General features: G+C 40.6%; 1 protein-coding gene across 1 annotated transcript in view; it reads right to left on the reverse strand.

Moving 5' to 3' along the window:
* Positions 1-26,386, reverse strand: part of C1H9orf85 (chromosome 1 C9orf85 homolog) — a 58,072-nt gene that overhangs the window by 11,169 nt on the left and 20,517 nt on the right. The window contains exon 2 of the mRNA XM_036207496.1: positions 13,033-13,139. Coding sequence (XP_036063389.1) covers positions 13,033-13,139 — 107 coding nt within the window. The remainder of the gene's footprint in view (positions 1-13,032; positions 13,140-26,386) is intronic.

The following is a 26,386-nucleotide window of genomic DNA, read 5'->3' on the forward strand; positions in this document are numbered from 1 at the left end:
TCAATGTATCATGGCAAGCTCTAGCGAATATTTTGAAAATAAACAGTAGACAAGCACATGATTTGGAATGGGAGACTAGCTCAGTTTTGACAATCCCCGTTACCTTTAAAAGTCACTAGAACTTTTTGAGTCTCACCCTTCATAATGGGTACCCAAACAGCTGACACTTGAGCAGGACAAGTCAGTGGTACTGGGTTCAACAACATCTGAATTACATTGTGTTCCCTGCCTCGGCAAACTCACAGTAAACAAAACCTCAGGACTTACCATTGTTTTGACAGTAAAGGAAGATCTGTGAGTGGATCCACTAGGCCAAACAGAACAGAGTAGTAGTTCACAGGAACGAATTTCCCTCTGCTGCTTTCGCAATCCTGCCTTAGTGTCCTGGTTACTATGTTCTGACTGTGGCCATCATTAGCCCTCTGTGGTATGTGCACACAGGCTGACTGACACCTCAGTAAACAGGGACTGTCAGCACCTCACCCTTTGTATGCAAATGAGAAACTCAATATGGGCAGCTCCACCAGGTACTTCCCTCCAGTGGCAATAAGCCACCTATGTTGTTTACAATAAGGAGAGTCTAAAACTAAACTATGGGATTGGCTTCCACTAGATTTTAAGTACTTTTAAAGGAAAACACTTACCTCCTATTCCTATTCCAAAAACTAATGTAGTAGTTACAATTCATTCCTGGTGTCTCTAGACTATACATACACTCATGACTAAACAGACAGGTAATACTACCTCCCCTTACTGCAGTATTAGCCTGGAATAGGTTAATTTATCATCATCGCCATCATCATCACCACCACCACCATCATCATTACCATCACCATCACAATCACCACCACCATCATCATTATCATCATCATCATCATGCCAAGATAGGGTCTTTGGCTGTCCTTGAACTCACTATGTAGACCAGGCTAGCCTTGAACTCTCAGAAATCTGCCTGTCGCTGCCTCCTTGAGTGCTGAGATTAAAGGCACGATCGACTATGCCTGGCTTGATAATTCTTAAAAGAATACAAAACATTCACCCTTGGCCAAGAGCAGTTTATTAACAGAAGAATTGAAAATGTTCTGGGCTGGTGATTTTCAATGCTATGGAATATAGGACAGCTCTCTTGTGACGCATCAACCAGTAGCACCTCACTGGTTAAAGGCTGGAAGGGAGAGGCCATGGGTAGTTGTTTTTTGTTTGTCTGTTCTTTGTTTTTTACTCTTTGGAGGCCCACCACTCAGCTCCCAAAAAAATGCCCAGAGACTTATTCTTAATTATGAATGCCCGGCCTTAGCTTATTTCTAGCCAGCTTTTCTAACTTAAATTATCCCATGTACCTTTTGCTTCTGGGCTTTTATCTTTCTTTATTCTATATACCTTCCTTCACTTCTTACATCGTGGCCGGTTGTGTGGCTGGCCCCTGGTATCCTCCACTCCTCCTTTTTTTCTCAAAATCTCCTCCCTTCTCCTATTTATTCTCTCTGTCTGGCAGCCCCACCTATTTCTCTCTCCTACCTTGCTACTGGCCGTTCAGCTCTTTATTAGAAGAATCAGGTAGGTATTTTAGACAGGCAAAGTAACACAACTTTATAGAGTTAAATAAATGTAACACAAAAGAAGCAACACATCTTTGCATCATTAAACAAATGTCCTGCAGCATAAAAGAATGTAACACATCTTTAACTAATATTCCACAACAGCCATGCTATACAACTTATTTCACATGTTTTCCAGGCCAGGGACTGGCGGAGTTGGGCCCTGGAATACTTACATAAACGGTGATAGATGTTTATTTTGATGAAAGAATAAAAATAAAAAAGATGATCCAGTGTTTTTGATGTCAGAAATTGAACAACAAAACCAAACTTTTAAGTGTAGTTTTCTCTTTGTTACATATATATTTGAGGTCAACCAAAACCTCTTCTTGCATATAATATTATTCATATTCATAGACCACCCAAGTGATAGAATGGCAAGAAATAGATGCATGGTGGTACATCTGTCATCCCAGCACTGGGGAAGCTGAGGTGGCAGGAGTGAGTCCACAGGTAGTCCAAAGGGCACCATCAGACTTTGTCTTAGCAAACAAGCAGACAGCAAAGAAACAGAACAAATGAATTTACCAGGAGCTGTGAGACAGGATCTGGAGCAGCTTGTAGTCACCTGCACTGTTTGTGAGGGATGGAGGTGGGAGTGGCTCTGTTCTTCTTCCCTTCTTTCCCAGGCTACTCTCTACAAGGTTTCCTGTAAGCATCATCCGCACCACTCCCCCAACCATATTTCACAGCTTTTCTGAACCTTTCTCTCCTGTTCTTATTGTATTACTCCTCTGCGGTCATATGTTGTATGCTCGGGGTCTCTGTTATTATTCTTAGCTACTTCTGGAGTCACATGACCTTGCATTCACTGTCAGTGGTCAGGGAAAATGATTAGTCACTCCAGGCCTCACTAGATGATCTGAGCTCAGGGCACATAATCTATGTGCATGGGTGGTATTGCTAGAAGGCCCACCTGCTCCACTCTCTCCCCAGTTTCTCCTCGGGTAGGCCTACTCATGACTATTCTTTCCCTTCCCTAATAAAAACTCTTACAGTGGGTTCTACTGTACCGCATATTCTCTCCAGCCTGGTAAACAACACCAACACAAATAAGTCTTCCCTTTTACTGATAACTACCACTTCTAGCCATCCGCTCAAAAGCTGCCTGGGGACCCATATCTCTAGAGAGATTATAAGTTCGTGCTGATAGAAACTCTTCATACTTTCTATCATATACAGTACAATGTCTTGTACATTGAAGCTGCTGTTTAAAATAATTGTGAGTTGAACAACATCTTATCAGGCAACCCTGCATTTTTTTTTCAATTAGAAATTAAAGAGCTATGTCTAGAATAATATCTCTATTAACCTGGACTTTTCCAAGGGATATTTATTGTTCCTCATAAAGCAATTCTAGTAAATTGTCTTTAAATTCAGCTCAGTCTCTTGGTTATATAGTTAGATAAAACTTGTTCACATAAGACATGGTTTTCTAGCAGGTGCCTTTAAGGGGTGGGTACTAAAATGCAGTGATGTGATAGTTTTGTTTTTTTGTTTTGCTTTCAGACGAAGTCTGATATAGCCTAGACTGGCTTCATACTCACAATGCAGCCAAGAATGACCTTCAACTCCTGATTCTCCTGTCTTTACCTCCAAAGTGCTGGGATTACAAGTATGTGCCACCAGGTTCCACTTCTACGATACAGTTTTGAAAGGATACTATGTTTAATATAAGGATATTAATGACCTCTGTACTGGGTGGTTATGTCAATTTGATACAAGCTAATGTCATCTGAGAGGAGAGAACCTCAATTAAGACCATGCTTCAATAAGATCAGGCTATAGGTAGCCTGTATGGCATTTTTCTTAATCAGTGATAGATGGGGAAGGGCCCAACCTTTTGTGAGGAGTGCTATCCCTGGACTGGTGGTCCTGGGTTCTATAAGAAAGCAGGCTGAGCAAGCCATAATGAGCAAGCCACTAAGTAGCATCCCTCCCTGAATCAGATCAGCTCTTGCCTCCAGGTTCTTGTTTGAGTTCCTGTCCTTACTTTGTTTGATGACGAAGTGTGATGTGGTGTTTGGTCACAGCAATAGATATGCACTGACTAAGCCAACCTCTTTAGGTAGGTCTCACCTCAATATTTGAGATCTTTTCATTTCTCTTTTCCTTCCTTCCCAAACTGTGTCAGTTTCCTGACAATTCTCTATAAAGAATTACTGAAGTAATTCTTATGATTACCCATCAATTGAAAATAATTTCTAATTTTAGAGGATACATCATTTCCCAAGCCTAAATTGTTTGTCCCACTTGGTCTAAGACCCTAATGTAAAAACAGAAATTACAAACTGGACAAATAACCCAAATGCTACATTTAATTAGTAATATAAAACAATCTATAGAAAGCCAGTCCTAAGGCCATAAGCACATACACTTCCACTTTTGCCACCTGAATTATGCACTTTACAATTACACAGAGAATGAGGGGTAGCTTGCACTGATCAATGGCACACATCATTCATTCAGCTCTAACAACAGAAGGGAAAGCACCTTGGGTGTCATGGAAGTTGCCTATCTATATAGGGTTACAGCGTCAGAAAGACCAGTTTTGCAGTAGTGTCTGCTCAGCCAATGCATATAATTAGTGAGTGCCAATGGGCTGGTACTGAATGCAGTACTGAAGCAAGGCACTGGCACTAATTACCGTGTTTTCTGCGAACCAATGACTTGTTTCCTCTGAAAGACGGGGGACAGTGCTACTCTTTCCTGTTTGTTATCTTTTGTGGTTTTCGACCAGGCTGTTCCCGAACTCCTGGGCTCAAGCTATCTTCCTGCATCAGCCTTCCTTCCCTGGGAGGACAGGCTCACACTACCACATTTAGAACTGGGGAATTGTGGAGAGCTGGAGGGTTAACTGACAGCGCCAAAATTACCTGAAGATACCTAGTCAACAGCCACTGCCTCTCATCTCTGTGTCTGACGTCCTTTGACTGTCAGGTAGAACCTTTGGAAGGCATTAACTTGATAGACCACTAGTTTCCACCACCCAAAGGCTAGGAGTGTGCTCAGCTATCATAAGACCTATAGAAGGGACTCCTCCCCCCACCCCTCAAGGCAGCTGCCTACTCACTGTTCTCTCCAGTGGATTTGGAAGTGTCTTGATTTCTTTCTTGTGTTCTGTGACTATAAAGTTAATGTAAACACTTCCATGAGGGAACATGCCATTCAGGGCAACTCAGTCTATGTCCTTAGCCACAGGCACTCATATTTAGCTCAGAAAAAAAGACTAAGCCGGAGAGTGGTGGCACAGGCCTTTAATCCCAGCACTCGGGAGGCAGAGGCAGGCGGATCTCTGTGAGATCGAGGCCAGCCTGGTCTCAAAAGCAAGTTCCAGGAATGGCCCAAAGCTACACAGAGAAACCCTATCTCAGGAAAAAAAAAAAAAAAAAAAAAAAAAAAAAAAAAAAAAAAAAAAAATGCCCTGGGTCAGGGGGATTATATGTTTAACTCAGGACAAAGTAAAGCACAGGGAGTTTAGATTCAAATGCAAATTCAGCTAATCCCAAAGCCCTGTTTTCCTGCTCTCTCACAGCCCAGCACTAAACATTCCAAAGGTTCCTTCCCTCCACTCAGCAAAAGCTTGGGGCTTCATTGAATCTTACAAATGTCACCAATCTTGTTTATGGAATGGTCTGGAGCTGTGAACTGCATGTACTTGTAGTGTAACATATTCTGCTTAGAACCACCCTGTGCATTTCTTTTTAAATCTGTGTATTTATAGAAAGACAAATAGGTTTTACTTTTAGGTTGTGAAATGCCTTTTGTTTCAGGTAACCAAGCAACATTCTTGTAAAATTTAAAAAAAAAAAAATCTTTAAAATAATTATTTATTAAGAAAGAGAACACCTGTGTACATGCTTATGAGAATGTCATAGCACCCAGACCACCCACCAAGCAACCTTTCCCTGATATCAGTTTAGACATGCCATAAAGCAAATACCCACATTTCTATGAGAAGCTCTAAGCTACTTCTCTTTCTCTTTTCATCCATTCAACAGAATCAACAGGACTCAGCATTAGCCTGTGTTTAACTTGGTCCTAGTATTGCAGAAGAAGCTGACATAGAACAGGCAGCCAGCCACAGCCTGGGGCCTGGACTATAGTTGGGTGCATTCAACTAATTACTTAAGCTATCCAATACTGACCATGATTTATTTTGTGCTAGGTGATTTTGCTCTACTACAAGCTAGAAGTGCAGATCATTTTAAGGTACATAAAGGAAAAATATATAATGACACACTCAGTGTATTTTTAAGCTGAGGTACTTCCATTTATACAATGGGTTAATTAGGATCTAAGTTGAGGAATATCTGTGTATATGGAATATGAATCTTAACAAAGGTAATTTTTCTAGGTGGTTGGCTTGAATAAAGTATTGAACATTTAAAATTAAGTCTTACTGTCAGCATCCTCAACAGATTCAAATCCCTTACAATATGGGATATATTTTAATACACAGTGAAACAAAGCAGATACTGGTGAAGTATATTCCTACAACACTACAGTCATGGACTGGACTGTGAAATGCCTAATGTGCCGCCACATGTCAGTATAATCAGAAACTCATGGTGTTCTACGACTAGACAGTTGACCCCCTGAGTAACATTTTTAGATTACAAGAATTTAAAACATTCTAACCAAAAAGGTGCTTTGGACTAAGGACTATCTTAAACTTCCAGACTCCAAGTTATAGCAGGTATAGGAAGGCCCTTATGTGAAAAATCCTGATGATGCCTAAAAGGAAGCAGCATCCTTATGTCCAAAGACAGGAGGAACTGAGCACATAAGCCACCCACCACCCCCACCCACCACCCCTACCCACCAGCTTATGACTCACTGCTGCTCTGCTTTGTTCTATTATATCCCCCATGGCTTCCCACTTTTCAGCACACCTAGTGTGAAAACACTCCAGTTTCATCCTCTTCATCCTTCCTCCTCCCACTTCCCCTCTGGGTTTCTGGAGAGAGCACTGACCTATGTATCACAAGCTGGCCTAGAACCCCCTAGATATTTTAGGTTGGCCTTGAACTTGTGATCATCCTGCCTCAGCTTCCCAAGTGCAGGCTTAGCTTGGACTTAACCACTCCTTTATTTCCTTATGAAGGTTGTCATGCTTATATAAAATGTGTATCAATTACATTTGCAGGTTGAGGTCTTGTTCTGCTTTAGATATTAAATCCTAGCTAAGATCCAGAAGGGCAGATGAAAAAGGCTTTTCCTCCCCTGTCTTCCTGGAGCTCTGCTTTGACTAGTATTTCTCAGGCTCCTGTGAGACATGGTTTCCTTTGCATTTGCTTGAACTTCCTTATTCTTAGTGACTTCCCTTAATGACTGTCTTAGTCAGGGTTTCTATTGCTGTGGAAAGACACCATGACCAAGGCAACTCTTATAAAAGAAAACGCTTAATAGGGTGGCTTACAGTTTGAGTTAGTTCATTATCATCATGATGGGATAGAGCAGCATGAGGGCAGATATGGTTCTGGAGGAGTTGAGATTTTTACATCTGAATCAGCAGGCAACAGGAAGTGAACTGTTCCCACTGGGCGTGGCTTGAGCATATATGAGACCTCAAAGCCCATCCCCACAGTGGCACACTTCCTCCAACAAGGCTATACCTACTCCAACAAAGCCACACCTCCAACAGTTCCAATCTCTATGAGCTTATGGAGTACAATTACATTCAAACCACCAATATGACTTCTCTGTATTTTGTATTTATATAATACCTCATTTCCTTCATTCTGAGGTTGTGACATGACCTTCAGTGTGATAGACAGCAGGCCTTAAGGCTTCTTTGGCTCTCATCTCCCTTGATAGAACAATGGATCACATGAGACAGAGGAGGAATAACACTTGTACAGAAGTCTGCAAGTGATCTTTCACATAGTGGCATACTCCTAACAAAGACAAGCACACAGGACACAGCACAGACTACCGGGACTAGAATACAAGTAATGGACATGGAAGAAACAGCTAAGTGACTTCAACTGTTACAATGTCTGCTAAAAGGAACCACTGTGATGACCATTGTGTATTCTTCAAATTGCTTTGGGAGAAAAGCTGTCAGGGGAAAATGGAAAGCAGTGGTGAAACCATACACACTTTATAGGAAAGGCACCTTATAGGAAATGCTCTGAGACCACATCCCTTGTGTTTGGCTTATTAACTAAAAGTACAAGACTTACTACATAGCTACTTTTTAATTGCTACCTAGAAAACAATTATTCATTCACAGAAAGCTGAAGTTGGATGCTCTGACCACCTATCTTACAGCTTAATTTCCCTGCTGCCAATTTGGATAACTTAGAATAAGATTCCACAAGCTTGTTTATAAGCGATGGTTTATGGTTTTATAATTCTGGAGACTGATTTCAGGATGTCAGCACACTAAGCATACACTCTACCATTGTGCTACACCCTTAGCCACTAGAAGGATTTTCTTTAGCAAATATGCCAGAGGAACAGGAAGAAAACACTGGGGAAAAAAAAACAATCAAGACATGTATAGTGTAGATGTAACCGGCTTGTTAAATAAGAAACACGGAATCAATTGCAGAGTTAAAAACCACGAGGTCAGAGCAAGAGCGGAAAACCTTACCCTTCACTGCTTCTGCTGTTCTTCCTCTCCGCCAGAGAGCTACCTCTGTGTGTCCTATCTTTTTTATAGGTTTTCTGTTCTGTTTTCTCATTGGTTGTAAACCCAGCCACATGACCTCCTTGTCACTGCCTGTTTGTACAGACCTCCAGGTCTTCTATGGTTGCTATTGAGATTAAAGGCGTGTGTCTGCCATGCTGGCTGTGTCCTTAAACACCCAGAGATCTACCTAGCTCTGCCTCCCAAGTGCTGGGATTAAAGGCGTGCACCACCACTGCCCAGTTTCTGCTCTGGCTTGCTCTGACCTCAAGGCAACTTTATTAACATACAAATAAAATCACATTTCAATACAAATAAAATATCACTATAGTATAGCACTGTCTAAAAGACTCAGCAATACTTACAATGAAAAAAAAAATACTGAGAAAGCAATACCAGGGGAAAAACCCTAAATAGCTGATTTGGTTTTGGCCCTTTCTTGAGGCCTTCTAACAGTATCAAGAAACAAGCCGGGCGGTGGCGGCGCACACCTGTAATCCCAGCACTCGGGAGGCAGAGGCAGGTGGATCTCTGAGAGTTGGAGGCCAGCCTGGTCTAACAAAGTGAATTCTAGGACAGGCTCCAAAGCTATAGAGAAACCCTGTCTTGAAAAACAAAAACAAAAAAACAAACAAACAAAAAAATCAAGAAACATGTAGGTATGCAAAATAAATAGCCAAAATTAAAACATCCACAGCTATTAAATATCCTTTTTCTTTTTTCTTTGAGATGGGGTAGCCCTGGCTGTCTGTGAATTCACTATGAAGACTAGCTTGGCCTCGAAGTCACAGAGATCCACCTGCTTCGGCCTGCCCAGTGAGAACTGGAATAAAGGCATGTGCTACCATGACCACTGCTATTAAGTTGTTTTTTGGTTTTTTTTTAGTTTTTCAAGACAGGGTTTCTCTGTGTAGCTTTGCGCCTTTTCTGGAACTCACTTGGTAGCCCAGGCTGACCTTGAACTCACAGAGATCCATCCTGCTGGCTCTACCTTCCGAGTGCTGGGATTAAAGGCGTGGGCCACCACTGCCCAGCACTATTAAATATTCTTAAGTAAACAAAATCTCCAAACCTGGAGTTCTAGATTTGTAAAAAGGCTAAAATAGTTTTCACTGGAAATTAGCACTCTGCAATAACCTCTATTGGAATCAGATGGCTATCACAAACTCCTATGATTTCTTCCCATTAAGAGAGAAGGCACTTGCAAGCAAGATGGTGGGTCAGGAACTGTCTGTGTGACCTGGCCCCCAGGAACAGCCAATAGTCCTCATAAACCTCATAACCCAGTCTCCAGCAGATGGGTCAGTGGTGCAGAGGAATCCCATTTTTTGTCATACTACGTCACTTGGCCAAGTGCCACCTTAAGAAAGCAAGTATTTAAAATTGGACAATTGTGGGCAGCTAAGAACAGAGAGCTGCCACAAGGCAGAGAGGCTAAATTAGCCTGCCACGGTTCTATGGTCAGAAACAGTCCAATGAGTTGGTTGTGGAGAACAAGGAAGGAATAGAAGGTCACAGAAAAAAAGCACCCCTTCTCTCCTGAGTCCTGGACCAGATTTTATCAACTGACAGTAACCTTGGAAATGGACAGTCCTGGTCACTCTCTAGAGCAACTCACCTGTCATTCACTGCTGTAAAGCTAGAGAAGCAGCCCGGGTGGAATACCTGACACATGCCTGCAGGGTGACTGATGATGTCAAAGGCTTATAGGAGACTTTTGTACAGACTTCAAGGCTATGCCTACTCCCCACTTCTGATGCCCTGGTGAGATACTCCCTAGATGAAACATAAGCCACTTTGGGCACGACCAGTGAAGTCTCAGGAGGGTGAGACCCTGTCTGGCTCAGACTGCGGGATCCACTGTGTTAACACAGGCTCCTGATACAGAAAGAAGGTACACTACTGTCTGAGTTAGGGTTTCTACTGTTGTGAAGGAACATCAGGACCACAGCAACTCTGATAAGGCAAGCATTTAATTGGGTGGCTTACGGTTCAGAGGTCCAATCCATTAACATTATGGTGAGACACAGTGGTGTGCAGGCAGACATGATGCTGGAGAAGTAGCTGAGAGTCCTACATCTTACAGGCAATAGGAAGTGGACTGAGTGTCACACTGAGCGAAGCATGAACAAAAGAAACCTCAAAGCCCGCTCCCATAGAGACAAACTTCCTCCTAAAAGGTCACACCTACTTCAACAAGGGCACACCTCCTAACAATGTCACTCCTTTGGGGGCCATTTTCTTTCAAACCACAACTACTAAACTGAAGACACCTCTGGAGGACACTGAACATTTGTGACAGATAGGCTTAATAACAGCATAAGCCACAGTAAAGACAAGAGTCCACAACCGAGTCAGCTCCCACCCTTGTACACAGACCTGGAAGTCTCAGTGATATGGTTAACTGAGGTCTCGAGAGGAAACTGCTCAATAAGATCCTACAACCAAAAAGGGACATTCTAGCAGATGATCAATCACAAGGAAGAAATGTAAGAAACATGAAAAATCTATACAGCACAACTCTTCAGAAACACCAGAGCGGGTGCAATGCCAGGAGATTTAAGGTTTACTATAAGAAATGAACACCATGCAGGGCAGTGGTGGCACATGCCTTTAATCTCAGTACTCAGAGGCAAAGACAGGTGGATCACTCTAAGTTCAAAGATTGCCTGGTCTACACAGTGAGTTCCTGGACAGCTAGAGCTACAGAGTGAGACCCTGTCTCAAACAAACAAAAAAAGAAATCAACAACTGCAAAATGGATACAAATACCAGACTAATTCAACCCAGGACCTGGGAAGGAAAGTCAGCAGTATAAAACAATAGTCTCGGCCTGAGGAGATGGCTCAGTCAGGAGAGTGCCCACACAGAATCATAGAGGTCTGTGTTCAGATCCTAGCACCTACAGAAAAGGTAGTGTCTGCCTGTAATCCCTGTGCCAGGGAAGTGGAAATGGGGAACCATCTTACCGCGGTCAAAATGGCTATCACCAAAAGAACGAATGAGGGCTGGGAATACACGCCAACAATTCAAGGGTGTGACGAAAGAATTCTTACAAACTCCTGACAGGAATGTAAACTTTATGCAGCCACTATGGGAATCAGTTTGGAGGTTCCTCAAAACTGAAATAAACAAATAAACAAACAAACCTAACAAGTGGGGACCAACTGTACCAATCCTGGGTATATTCCTGAAGGACTAAGTCAATACACCATAGAGATACTTACACATCCACATTCATTGCTGTTCTATTCATAAGAGCTAGAAAGTACACTACATGACCTTCAGTGATGAATAGGTTAAAACAAACAACGTGGTACATATATGCGATGAAAGATTAGTTACACAGAAAAATGAAATGACATTTGAGTGAAAATGAATGGAACCAGGAATTACTACAAACAGCAATATTGCCTGTCTTCTCTCTCACATAGATCTAGGTGTGTGTATGCCATGCTATTAGAAAGGGAATCATGAGAGAGAAAGACAGAATCGTAAGGGATCGGGGAAGGGAGAAAGGTGAGGATAACGGAACATCTGCGGTATGAAAGCACAAGTAGTAACTATTTGGAGGGAGGAAGAGGATGGGCAAGAAGTGGGCAGCAGAAGGGGAAGACCCTGTACTAGAATGTATAATGACACAAATATGTGCAAATGCCATAATGAGACTGTTAACTTTGAACGCTAACTTACATGGTTTAATAGATAGATTAGATATAGACAGAAGGTAAACAGATACATAGATACCAAGTGAAAAAGAGAAATGTAAACTACTAAATACTTTTAGTTTTTTTGCCTTATATATGCATATATAAAGCAACAATGAACAAGTATATTCTAAACAACTACTACATGGAACACCAAGTTAAATAATATAAAAAGAATACACTAATATTTATAGTAAATATAGTTGTGTTCTTTGATACAGCTATTATCAAATTGTTCTTACTCAGCTGAAATAAAGGATGACACAAAAGTGACGCCGAATTATAGAAAGGTTAGGGGAAGAGAGATAAGAAACTAAGCTGGGTATCTTTTTTTTAAGATTTATTTATTATGTATACAGTGTTCTGCCTGCATGTATGCACTACAGGCCAGAAGAGGGCACCAGATCTCATTATAGATGGTTGTGAGCCACCATGTGGTTGCTGGGAATTGAACTCAAGACCTCTGGAAGAGCAGTCAGTGCTCTTAACCACTAAGCCATCTCTCTAGCCCCTAAGCTGAGTACCTTTTCATCTTGACTTAAGTCTCCAAATGAATGAAACTGTAAATTACAAACCAGTGATTCACATATGATTGTCAATGCAGGTCATTTTAGTAATCTTCATGGAATTAAGAGGTCAGACTCCTTCTAAGAATTGGTATAATATCTGTATATGGTGGCACAGGCCAATAAATTCCAGCATTCTGGAGGCTGAGGTGGGAGGGTCATTAGTTGGAGGCTGATCTAGCTCACACAAGGACACACCCTCTCAAAAAAAAATCATAAACACAATCTATAGTAAATACTACTACTTTATCAGTGAAAATTAAGATTTTATAATAACTAGGTTTTTTCCATTCTTCCTCAGCTCACCTACTAGAAAGTTTGTATAAAACCTGGACAAAACCATGAGTCAGAGAATGATTAATCTACTTTTTCATCTGTCTGCTTTTATAAACTAAGACTCAGCATTCAAAATGAAATTCTACAGTAGAGGCTAGAATTGTTTTTATTTCCTCTCAAGTTTATCTAAACACAATTTTGAGAGTTAGAAAATGGACACTATGACACATCACTGGGAAGGAACTCACCACTTCTTAGGCTTTGACAATGGTTTGTATTTGCTGTATTTTACACGCCACTCAAGAACTTCTTTGCAGCGCTGACATACTCCATCATGAAGTTTGGCATTAATTTTCTAAAAACAAATAAAAATACATAAATTAAGAATCTCATCCATAAGCCAATATGGCAAGTCCCATAAAAAGGTTCATAGGAATGTTTTAAAAATAACCTTGAGTGGGCAAATGTCTCAGCAGGTAAAGGTGCTTGCCAATAAGCCCAAGGACCTGAGTTCAATCCCCTGGATCTACATGGTGGAAGGAGAACCAACTCCTGCAAGTTGTCTTCTGATCTCCAAGTGCATGCTATGGAGCACACACCCACATGTGCACGCAAACCAATAAAAACAATTAAAAAGTTAAATGCAGTAACCTAACTTTTATCTATGTAACAGTCCACGACATAGCATGTGCTCTATGTATATTACTCAATTTGGTTCTGTAAAAGCCAATAGTTCCTAACCTGACAACATGTTAAAGGGTTTCCAAGGTGACATTGAGAACATCTTCCTCATTGGCCCTGATGATATGAATATTGGATAATTAAGACGCATGAATTTTACTGTTTGTAAACTAAACCTACATAAAAATTCTAATAAGAGAAACACAAGATTATTATTTTAACAATTCAAATTCTACCAATGACTCTGAATTAAATTAAAATATCAAAATTATCAGATTATTTGGGATGGCAGTAACTGAAAGTTAAGATGTGCCAGTGAGAAGCAAGCAGGAAGCCAACAGGCATTTTGTTTCTTTTTTTGCTCCTACATAAGGAAAATGTTTTACAAAGGTTTCTTGGAGGCCCAGCCTTAAACAAACAGAAGAACTCCTCCAGTTCTCTTGGTTTTATGGGAATACAACATGAATGTACACATGATGTAAACATGGACATCTAGTAAAGAAAGGACTTTATGAGGAAAGAAGACACTTAAGATTGTATTATCGGGTTGGGGATTTAGCTCAGTGGTAGAGCACTTGCCTAGCAAGCACAAGGCCCTGGGTTCGATCCTCAGCTCAAAAAAAAAAAAAATAGATTTTATCATCAAAATGTATTTGTATGAACAGGTGACAGTTTAAATGTACCCTAGGTCCTCTGTAATAGTTTCATATCTTATGTAAGACATGTTCACATGCTACAGGATTTAGGTTCTGAGAATTCTCTCATTTCTTTTGACAAAAGAGGAAGGCTGGTCTTTGTCCATTGTTGGAAAGGATATTTGTAGTTGGAGTTTTCCTGCCTGGCCCAGTCAGGACAAATCTCTCTTACCCGCCAGTCCCACAGTCGCTCAGACCCAACCAAGAAAGCACACAGAAACTTACATTGTTTAAAAACTGTATGGCCATGGCAGGCTTCTTGTTATCTACTTCTTCTATCTTAAATTAACCCATTTCTGTTAGTCTATACTTTGCCACATGGCTTGTGGCTTACCAGTGTCTTTACATGTTGCTTTTCATGGCGGCGGTTGGCGGTGTCTCCTCCAACCTTCTACTTCCCAGAATTCTCTTCTCTCTTGTCCGCCTCTACTTCCTGCCTGGCCACTGGCCAATCAGAACTTTATTTACACAGAGAGATATCCACAGCAGATATTTGCCATTACAAAGGATATTTTCTTTTCTTTTTCTTTTTCTCTTTCTGTTTCCTTGGGGGGAAAAAAAGTACATCATACAAGATGCAGTTTCTTTGGATGGCTATTCCATAATGAGCTAAAACACAGTATTTGGACTAGGTCAGCTGAAGAAAACAACTGGAAAGGCCCTGCTAGCCATAAAAGCTGACGAGGGGGACTGGAGAAAGGCTCAGAGGTTAAGAGCACTGGCTGCTCTTCCAAAGGGTCTGGGTTCAATTCCCAGCACCCACATGGCAGCTCACAACTGTCTGTAACTCCAATTCCAGGGGATCTGGCATCCTCACACAGATAGATATACATGCAGGCAAAATCCCAATGTACATAATAAATAAATAAATGTTGAAAAAAAAAAAAAACTAGGGGCTGGAGAGATGGCTAAGCAGTTAAGAGCACTGGATGCTCTTCCAAAGGACCCAGGTTCAATTCCAGGCACACCTACATGGCAGCTCATACTGTCTGTAACCACCAAGATCTGTTAACATCCCCACACAGACATACATGCAGGCAAAACACCAATGCACATAAAATAAAAATAAATAAATTTTTAAAAAAAAGCTGATGAGGGTGAAATAATCTGACAAAACTTTTATTATAAGAGAATATATTTCAAGGGCATTTTCAACATCCATAAAGTATGCTTTGAAGACTTGTGTCTCAGCTGAACTCTCGTAAAGAGTACACTGTTATTTATGAACTATGTATGGGTTTATTCCTTCCTTCCTTCCTGACATAGCAAAGGACAGACCCAGGCAAAGCAAGTTCAGCACCATCTCCCTCTGCTCACTGTCAGGATGCTATACTGTAGATGTAACTGGCTTGTTAAATAAGAAACACGGAATCAATTGCAGAGTTAAAAACCACGAGGTCAGAGCAAGAGCAGAAAACCTTACCCTTCACTGCTTCTGCTGTTCTTCCTCTCTGCCCCAGCCTACCTCTGTGTGTCCTTTTTTTTTTTTTTTTTTTAATAGATTTTCTGTTCTGTTTTCTCATTGGTTGTAAACCCAGCCACATGACCTCCTTGTCATTGCCTGTTTGTACAGACCTCCAGGTCTTCTATGGTTGCTATTGAGATTAAAGGTGTGTGTCTGTCCTTCTGGCTGTGTCCTTGAACACACAGAGATCTACCTAGCTCTGCCTCCCAAGTGCTGGGATTAAAGGCGTGCACCACTACTGCCCAGTTTCTGCTCTGGCTTGCTCTGACCTCAAGCAACTTTATTAACATATAAATAAAATCACATTTCAATACAAATAAAATATCACTATACTATACTACAGAGAAAGTTCCGTGCACACACACCAGCCCCTCTGCTCACTGTCACCATGCTATACTATAAAGTTCCATGCCCACACACCAAGCCCCTCTTCCTCTGCACCCTGGCACTTAGTTGACCCATACAGGGATGGCTAAGAGAGACAGACTTCAAATTCATAATTTGTTAACTGTCTTACATTGTCTGTTGCTTGAAATATCTTACAACTTGTATCTGTGTCATTTAGCAATTGTAAGACTACATTAATGGCTTTGAACCAAAGTTACAATGTGAAGAAAACTTTCTAACAAGAGTAAGGATTCTGAGGATGCAGGAAATTTCATTAGGTGTAATTGTAGTACATTAACATACACTGTTTGCCAACCAGGAAGCATTAGTTGGTTTCTTGTTTGTTTCTCTATACAATTTCTGACCAGTTCATCTTGATTTATGAAGCCCTGAGTAATTTGGAAACTGGTTTCCTTAGGGTGGATCAACTGCAGAACAAAACAGGACTTTGTGGGAACTTGTTCTGAGTGATTGGTAAGGCAGTATAAATGGAAATCTTGTACAGGGGTTACGTGACCAACTGTAACTACTACACAATCAACTTAGTTTTTATGTATTAAGAAATGAATGAGGATGGCAACAAAGACTATGTTCACTCAAAAGTACATATATATAGAAAGAGGGCAACTCCAGAGAGGTGAGCAGGGACAGCCAGATGCTACTTCTAGGAATTGTTCCGTGCTGGGCAAAGGAGATGGCAGTCTTACCTCACACACTCCTATGTGTATCTAATCCTCCTTCGGCAACTTGCTTTAGTACGCACCTCAAGGTAGACGGTCACAGGCTACTGTGCAAATATAAATTAAAACTTGGTTTATGCTGGGTGGTGGTGGCACATCTTTAATCCCAGCACTCCAGAGGCAGAGGCAGGTAGATCTCTGAGTTCTAGGCCAGCCTGATCTACAGAGGGAGTTCCAGGATAGCCAAAGCTAGACTTAGAAATTATGTCTTGAGAAACCAAAATAAACAAATAAATATGAGGTGCAGTATGAATCTTAAAAGTTCTTATTAATAAAATCAAACCTGAGGCCAGTTATTGGGGTGAACACTGGAAGATCAGAGAAGCAGAACAGGCCAGTTTCCTCACCTTGCCAGTTCCTCAGCTGGTCTGTTTCCTCAGACTGCAAGCTTCTGTGTCCGCATCCCAATGGCTCTCAGCTGAACTGTGCTGCTCCAAAGCCTGAATGCTAAACCAGCCAAATACTTAACTAAATGCCTAACTCACTCTGGTGCCTGCTTTTCACGTCTTATATATCTTTCTACTTTCTGCATCACTCCCTAGGATTAAAGGCTGGATTTCTGGGATTAAAGGCTGTGTCACCATGCCTAGCAGTTTCTAAAGTGGCCTTGAACTCAGAGATCCACCTGGCTCTGCCTCCCAAGTGCTGGGATTAAAGGCGTGCACCACCACCACCCAACTTCTGCTATGGCTTGCTCTGACACATTTTCTAGTCACTGCTTTTGGGCTCTGTATCTAGTGGCTGTCTGTTCTCTGACCCCAGATAAATTTATTAGGGTGCACAATATTGTGGGGAACACAATACCACGACAATGGGGGGCGGTGAGAAAGCAAGCAAGCTTGGTTCACAAGGAAGATCAATCCATTCAACTCGCTGCTTTCTAGATCTTTTATTTCTTTTTCTGTTGAGACAAAAGTCTTGCTATATATATTAGTCTTGGCTGGTCTAGAACTTGGTGTATAGCCCTGGTTGGCCTTAAACTCATGGTAATCTCCCTGCCTTAATTTCCTAAGTGTAGGGATCAAAGGTATACCCCAGCACATGTAACTTCCAGATTTTTTTTTTTTATTGGAGCTGAGGATCGAACCCAGGGCCTTACGCTTGCTAGGCAAGCGCTCTACCGCTGAGCTAAATCCCCAACCCCGTAACTTCCAGATTTTTAAAGGAGTAAAATTGCACATACTTAGGAATTAGTTACGGAGAATCAGGTACAGAAAAATGAAATGAATACTTTTTTTGGAGCTGAGGATCGAACCCAGGGCCTTGCGCTTGCTAGGCAAGCGCTCTACCACTGAGTTAAATTCCCAACCCTGAAATGAATACTGCTTAAAAGTCAAAGTAAATGTAACACATCAAAAGATACTCCTGGTGGAACATAGAGTTAATGCCTTAAAATGCCTTTGCTTATCAAGCCATACTAGCATATGCTACCATGTAATTATCTCTGCTGTGAATAGTCCATTGCCAAACAACAAATCTTCCATAATGGAATCCCAACTAGGAACTGGGTGAGAATTTAGAGTCTTGGAAGGTAACAAGAGCAAACTAACTACAACATGTATCAACTAGAAGATGAACATTTCATGAGTTACAAAGTATCACTTAACAGAAAGAGATACCGTTTGGAAGAGGAAAGGAATTTAAAACAACTAGGAATTTTTCTTTAGGATTTTTTTGGTATGAGGTAATTATTTCAGCAGTGCTGAAATCAAAACAATTGCAGATGGCCTGTTTCATTTCTCTTAACTGGAAAAAAAATTCTTAAAGGAAAATGTCTATTCCAACTGCTGCCAACAGGGATCACCATAGACGGGCCTGGCAACCTTGCTGCAGGTAAGTAAGGAGTTTTACTCAGAGATAGCTAGCTACATTACTGCTGCTCTGGAAATAGGAACCCTTTACTTTAATTATATTTCAAGTGCTCTGTGAGGGGGGGGGCAGAGACTAGAGAAGGAGGGAGAGAGGGAGGGGAGAGAGGGAGGGAGGAGAGGGAGGGGAGAGAGGGCAAGTGTGTGTGCTTGCTCTGGTATTAGGGAGTGACATCCTGAGTGTGTGTGTTATTCACATAGGCATGGCCTCAGGCCCATGAAGAAATACCAAGGCCTTCTCCCTGGGATGAGGAAGAAGCATGAAAAAGCCTTCCTGTGGTCATAGGTCTATAAAGAAAGGCCCTGTGCATCACAAGACCATCTTGAAGAAATATTACTATCAACTGAGCCCTTCTACCATGAAAGTGTCAAATCTACACAAAAGTTGAAACAATTTGGTGTGGTAGCTCATGCCCGTGATCCACTCAGGAGACTGAGGCACAAAATGCTCAAGCCAGCTAGACTACAAATTGAGACTATCTCAAAAATATATGTGTACATATGTATGTCGATGAATATATGTATGTGTGTACATGGGTTGATTTCTACATCTAGCTACAGGCACAATGCCTCAAGACAAGCTGAGTCTGCCCTTCCCCTTTCCGTGTGTACATACTTGCAGAAAGTTACAGACATGGAGGCATTTTTCAGAATAGCCATACATTTTGTGAAGACCCAGTTTTTCCAAATGCCTTTCAGAATTGAAACTGTAAAATCTGTTTCATCTGCAAAGGCATGCAGCGCGCTCACTGCGGCTTGAATTTACATTTCTCTAACATCACAGCGCTGCATTTCTTTTCTGCAGTGCATCTGCTCGGTCTTCTGCCCAGTGGTCTTTCCATCAGTCTTTTCATTTTCTGTACTAATTCTGAATATCAGCCTTTTGTCAGATAATGCTTTGAAAATATATTACCCTTATTTTCTTAGCAGCTGATGTCTTTAAATTTTAATGAAGAGCAAGACAGTAAGTCTGTCTCTTATGAATTATACTTTCTATCTAAAATTTAAGAGACGTTTGTTGGAGAATAACAAAAAATTTCCACTTGTTTTCTTCTAGAAGCTCAGCAATTTTAACGTTTACATTTAGTCTATAACTCATTGTGAGTTCATTTTTGTACACAGTACAGGATACTAAGGGAGGTTGTTCTTTTTCAATTATACACAATGCCCAATTGTTCCAGCACCACTGAATCGCTCTGTATTTGCATTAAAAAATTACGTACATGTGGGCTTTCTCTGCACTCAACAAACATCCTGTCATTAGTATATGTGACCGTTCTTTCTCCAATACCTCACTGTGGTTATGGCAACTTTAGAGTAAGATGTGGACCAGCATTGAATTCTCTGATTTTGTTTTTTGTCAAAATTGTTCAACTATTACAATTTCTTTTAATTTTCTATTTAAATCTGAGAATGTTTGTTGATTTCAACAACAAAAAAGCCCATTATGATTTTGATTGGGATCACACTGAAAATGTAGGTCAATTTCGGGGAGAACTAGCATCTTAACAACACTGAATTTTCTTTTAAAACAATTTTTTACATTCATTTATTCATTTTGTGTGGTGAGTGAGTGAAGGATGCCATATGCCATGGCACACACTTGGACGAGAGAGAACTACTTTTGGGAATTTCTTCTCTTCATCCACCATGTGGGTGGGTCCCAGGGATTGAATTCAGGTTGTCACACTAGGGCACTCACCTCTGCTTGCTGAGCCATCTCATCAGCCCCGCCCTGGTTCTATAATACATGAATACTGCATACCCAGAACAAACCACAGTTCGTTATGATATTATCCTTTTAATTCACTGGTTTCACCATGCTAACATTTGTAGGAGATTTCTGTTATGTCACAAGGGATATACATAGTTAAATGAGTTTTTTTTTTTTAAATAATTTTGCCTAGTTCTGGTGTCTAGCTTAAGTTACTAGGAAATTCATATTGCTGAGAGGACTTAAAACAGGTTTTATATACCCCAAAATACTACATTAAAAAAACTACTAGAGGATACATTCAAATCCATAACTTTAAATGTTTATAAATACAAAGTGGTTTAGTCATACTTCCACCACCCTCAATAATTTGTATTAACTAAAGAAACTCCTCATGGTAAATAGCTTGCCCCCTAGCTTGATTATACTTAGATATATTTAGGATTTAACTTTTTTTTTTTTTTTTTTCTGAGACAAGGTTTCTCTGTGTAGCCCTGTGTAGTTAGTTTTCCTGCCTGGCCCACAGTCAGGACAAATCTCTCTTACCCGGCCAGTCCCACAGTCGCTCAGACCTAACCAAGAAAGCACACAAAAACTTACATTGTTTACAAACTGTATGGCTGTGGCAGGCTTCTTGATATCTACTTCTTCTATCCTAAATTAACCCATTTCTGTTAGTCTATACTTTGCCACATGGCTTGTGGCTTACCAGCGTCTTTACATGTTGCTTCTCATGGTGGCGGCTGGCAGTGTCTCCCCTCGCCTTCCTCTTCCCAGAATTCTCTTCTCTCTTGTCCCACCTCTACTTCCTGCCTGGCCACTGGCCAAACAGCATTTTATTTATACAGAGCGATATCCACAGCAGCCCTGGCTGTCCTGGACCACACTCTATAGACCAGGCTGGCCTTGAACTCAGAGATCCACTTGCCTCTGCCTCCTGCTTTAATCTGCTGGGACTAAAGGCAGGCTTGTGCCACCGCTGCCCAGCAGCATTCAACTTCTTATGTAGATAAAATGCCTGGGGCAGGAAGGAAAATACTCAAATGTCACACGGAAGTATTTTACATACCTCCAATAGTCTATAAATGCCTCTGTCTCTGCTGCCAATCCCCCGCCGGTATTTTTGTTGTATATTAACAATAGTACACACTTCTGTATGGTTTTCTTATGGCTAGAATGTATTACTTTATAGATGAAAATAATTTTATTGATCATATTTAGAGTTAAGACAGTATGCATATTTACCTATGCTCACAAAAATTGTATGCTCATTTATGTCTGACTTAATCAATTCAAGACACTAGACTGTTGACTTAAACATCAGAAAAAGTGCTTGCTGCACAAAGCATGAGAGCCTGAGGGGGATTCCCAGCGTGTGTAAAAAGCTAGGCTGGGGGCACACCTGCAACCCCACACTGGAAGCACAGACAGGCAGATTGTAGGGTCTCGCTAGATAACAGCCTAGACAATCTAGCTCCAAGTTCAGTGACAAACACTGTCTCAATAATATAATAATAGTGTGAAAAATGACACACAGAGAGAAGACACATGGCTTTGACCTCTAACCTCCACATGTGCACACCCACGAATACAAAACAAACTCACACGTACATGTACACACTCACATATGTGTAATACGCATATATACACAGGTACAAATTTTCAAACTTAGGTTGTTTATTTGCTTGAGACAGGTATGTATATGAGTCCAGGCTAGCCTGAGACTCATTACGGAGCCCAGCACTCTTGTGATTCTCCTGCCTCATTCTCCCAGATATTGGGATTATAGAAAGTGTGCCACCACATTACAGTTTTAATGTGATGATGAGAAACGTTGACTGTCTGCTATTCTCACGATTAATTGGGTAAGTTACTGAGTCTTACTGAGTTTGTTTTACTATTCCAGAAAATGAGTCAGTAATATGATTAACCCAGAAATACTTCTCGAGTGAATTCTAGTAAGGAAATATCTACAGAGAAATGTAATACAGGTAACTATCAGTTTCCATTTTTAAAGAAAATGTAACTTTTTTGAACAGTATTAGAGATTAACTACAAACACTTTGAAACTCCTATTTCTGCAACTGTTAATTAGAAATTAGCTATAAATATTTGTAAGTATTATTAGAAAAAAAACAGTCTCCCATGAGCAAAACGCACTCTAGTATTTTAAAATACCTAATTTGCATGTATGTACCAAATACATAAAAGTTTGGTTTTTAGCATGTCTCATTTTAGTTAAAGATATCTAAAGCACAAAGTGAAGCACATTTCTATTGTGGCATGGGATAACATTTTCCACAAAGCCCATCTTTCTTTTATTTACTCTAAATTTATCACAAGTCTAAAACACCAATAGGAGAGAGGCAAAAGTGTGTGTACACTACTTCTCAGATGCTCCTCTAGCTCAGTGAGCCTCCAACCTAAGTCCTTTCTTAGAAGCCAAGAAAGAACGTCCATTCCTCTCCCGCGTTCCTTGTTTACTCAACATCATCTGGAATAATAAACAATCACATTTCACCAGGAAATTGAATATAAAATGAGTTTGGGTCATTCCAAACAATGGGCTATTCTCTCACCAAGTTGGCAGATCTATTGTCAGTTGCAATTAAACAGAGAGTGCCTGTGCATAAACTGGCTTATTTTGGCAGTAAAGTACACAATTACGATTTTCACTGAGAACTTCATAGATGCTCACTTCAAAGACACACCACTGGCCTGCAGGTGGAAAAATGTGCTGGGATGTTCTCCTGGTAGAAGAAACCCACTACAACCACTTCATTTAACTCTCATTTTATTCCTTGGGTGTTGGGGATGTAAGGGCAGCACCTTGCGTACTCAGCAACCCTCTAGCACTGACCTGATGATCCCCAGCTCTACTCACTCATTGGTGAGGAAAAGAAAGTAAGATGGGATGCGGAATGTAACAAATACTTTCAACCTATTTCACCAGCTGGTTGTTCCCAAGCTACCTTCACTACTCACTCCAGGTCATTTTCAGCAAGAAAATCATCCAAGAAAAATTGCTCCGAATAGAAACAGTTGAAGTTCTGGCTTCATGGGGCACAATCCTTTTCTCCATCATTTCACTGTAAATGTTGACAGCTTCCATAGGTCCACTTGGGGATGTTTTGTCTTTCTTGAAAGTAAGGTTCATCTTGGAAGGGCCTCAAAGATCTTCAACCCATCTCTCCTTTCAGGATCCCTGGCCGAGACTTCCTGGTTTAGTCATGGACTTCCTCTTTCTCAGGGCAGGTGCCTGTGCAGTCATCCTTTGTTCTCAGACTGTTGATTCAAGGTCAACAGAATGCATAACTTCAGCATTAGTAACCAGACTCCAGTTCCAACTGATGTGATATCATCTGATGCGGCCAACTGCACAGAAGGCAGCAGGTCTCCTCAGAAATCATTGATACCTTCAATTCCCAGATTCAAAAGCAGTCACTATCTTAGCAATCAGATCTGTTCTTTCTCTGTCCCAAATGTCATCTTTGAAAAGACTCCTCCATGGTTCCAGTAAACAAATTCCAGGTCACTTTTTACTCCTTCATGGCCTTGGCCTGGGATACTAAAGAAAAACAAAAATATCTGCCAAAGTGCTGCCCCCTGTAAATTTATTGTTATTCAATAAATTTTGAGATCATAGAAATGCAAGGCATGTTCATCTATGTTTCTGACCCAGCACAGTCAGAACAAATGTAAGGCTCTAAATTTGATCCTCGCCACTTTAAAGCAAAGCAAGTGAACAACAACAAAACACAGGAGGCCAAGAACTTAGAAAAGGAAAACCCAATTACTAAGAGTTATGTTTTTCACTGTAAAATATCTGTCATATATGTGTATATATATGTAGTGTTACATTCCTGTTTTGATAATACCATACATCTGCAGAACTCTTTACATTCTGCAAGTTGTTATTAAACAGTGACTCAATCTCTCTTCCCCTCAACCCCATGAGCTAACATTCTTTCTGACTACTCGAATTACTTTAAGTGCCTCATATAAATGGAAATATACAGTTTTTGTCATTTTTAATTAGTTTATTTCACTTGGCAGTATCCTCAAGGGTCACAGATGGAGAATACCTCAGAATTTCTGTCCTTAAAATGCTAACAATGTTCCACTACTATGTCAATATACTTTGCTTATCCAGTCTACTGTAGGCTTTTCTGACTCTTCTGCCTTAGCTGTCAGAAACAATACTGCTATAAACAGACCGAGCTTTCAACTCTTTAGGGCATAGAATCAAAATGCAGAGTTTTAGGACCTTATGATGATCCTGTTCCTAACTTTTTAAAATGTAGCACTGGTCCATACACACATCTTTATGCTAATGCCACACTTCTTTTATTACCTTTCCCATCATTTTTGAAATTGAGAAATGTCAGTTCTCCTTCTTAGTTCTTTTTCAAGATGCCTTTGGATATTTGGGATCCCTTGAGATTTTGTGTGAGTTTTAGAGGTTTTTCATTATCTGTGCAGATGTCATTGGACCTCCAAATTGGGCTGAATCGAATTTGTAGATAAACTCAGTAGCACTGATATCTTAATATTAAATCTTTCATTTAATAAACATGAACATGAGGTATTTTTCATTTATCTAATGCCTTCTATTACTTTTAAATCCAGCAATGGCTCACAACACTCACTGTGAATCTTTTCTATTGTTAGTTAATTCTATGTTTCCATTCTTCAAACTATTATAAAGGAATTATATGATTCCCTTTTCAGAGTACTAATTTTTAGTGGCCAGACATGTAGCTCATGTTTGTGCATGGACTTGTTTCCTGCTACTGTGCTGAATGAATTTACTAGTTTTAGCTGATGAAGTCTTGGGAATTTTTGACATATAAGGTCATAACAGCTATTAATAGAGTTACTTTTACCTCTTTTTAATTTGTGTGCATTTTATGTCCCTTTTCTTACATAACTGTCCTGGCTCCAACTTCCAGCACTAATTGACAAAAGCAGACAAGCAGCAACACTTTCCAGAGCCAGGTTTAGGCTGGGCATGTTGGTGCAGATCTGTAATGCCAGCACACGGAAGGCTAAGGCAGCAAGATCCTGAGTTCAAGGCCAGCCTCACACACAGCCAGACTTTGTCTCAACAGCTCAGAGCAAATAAGCAAACAAACAAATAAACCAAACACAAAAGCCATTTACACTTTCACGGCTAAGGTTCTGCTCATTGTGGGATTTTTATAAGTGGCTTTTTTATTTTGAGGGAGCCTTTCTATACCTAGTTGTTGAGTGTTTTATTGTGTGAGTGTTGAATTTTGTCAACTGCTTATATAACTTCAGTTCCAATGGTCATACAGATTTTTCTTTCATGAACTCTGTTCATGTGGTACAAGTGCTGAATTATTCTTACATTCTAGTAATGAATCCCACTGAACTTTAATGTTTAATCCTTTATTATTTACTTATTATTTTATTTTTACTTACGTGTGTGTGTCTGTATAAATGTATGCTGTGGGAGTGGAGGTTATCCACAGAGGCCAGAAGACAGCATCAGATCCCCTGGAGCTGGAGTTTCAGGCAGTTGGGAGCCAATTGATTAGGGTGCTGGAAACTCAACATGGGTCCTCTGCAAGAGCAGTTCTTAACCACTGAGCCCTAGCCCTAGCCTATCTAATCCTTTTATATCCTGCTGAAATCAATTTGCTATCATTTTCTTTTGCCTGAGGATTTTTGCTCTGGTGCATATAATAGCTATCATAATTACCATGATAAAGTGCAGGCAACAATAACTGTTAAGTGGGAAGGACTCAGCTTAGTCCACAGTCCTCAGCTATGTTGATTCTGTTTCCATGATGATGCAGTAGCATGTGATAGAGGATATTCACTTTATGGAGAACAGGAAGCAGAGAGTGAAAAAAAAAAAAAAAAGACATGGTATAACCCCCTAGTGACCTACTTCCTTCTCCTACATACCACCTCCTAAAATTTACAGACCTCATTAAAAAAACACTACCAGTTAGAGGCCTGGACTTTAACACTGCCTAGGGCAAGACACGTCCGACTCCAGTGGTGTTTCAGTTACTACTCTATT

The sequence above is a fragment of the Onychomys torridus genome, chromosome 1, assembly GCF_903995425.1.
Source record: "Onychomys torridus chromosome 1, mOncTor1.1, whole genome shotgun sequence".
Lineage (NCBI taxonomy): Eukaryota > Metazoa > Chordata > Mammalia > Rodentia > Cricetidae > Onychomys > Onychomys torridus.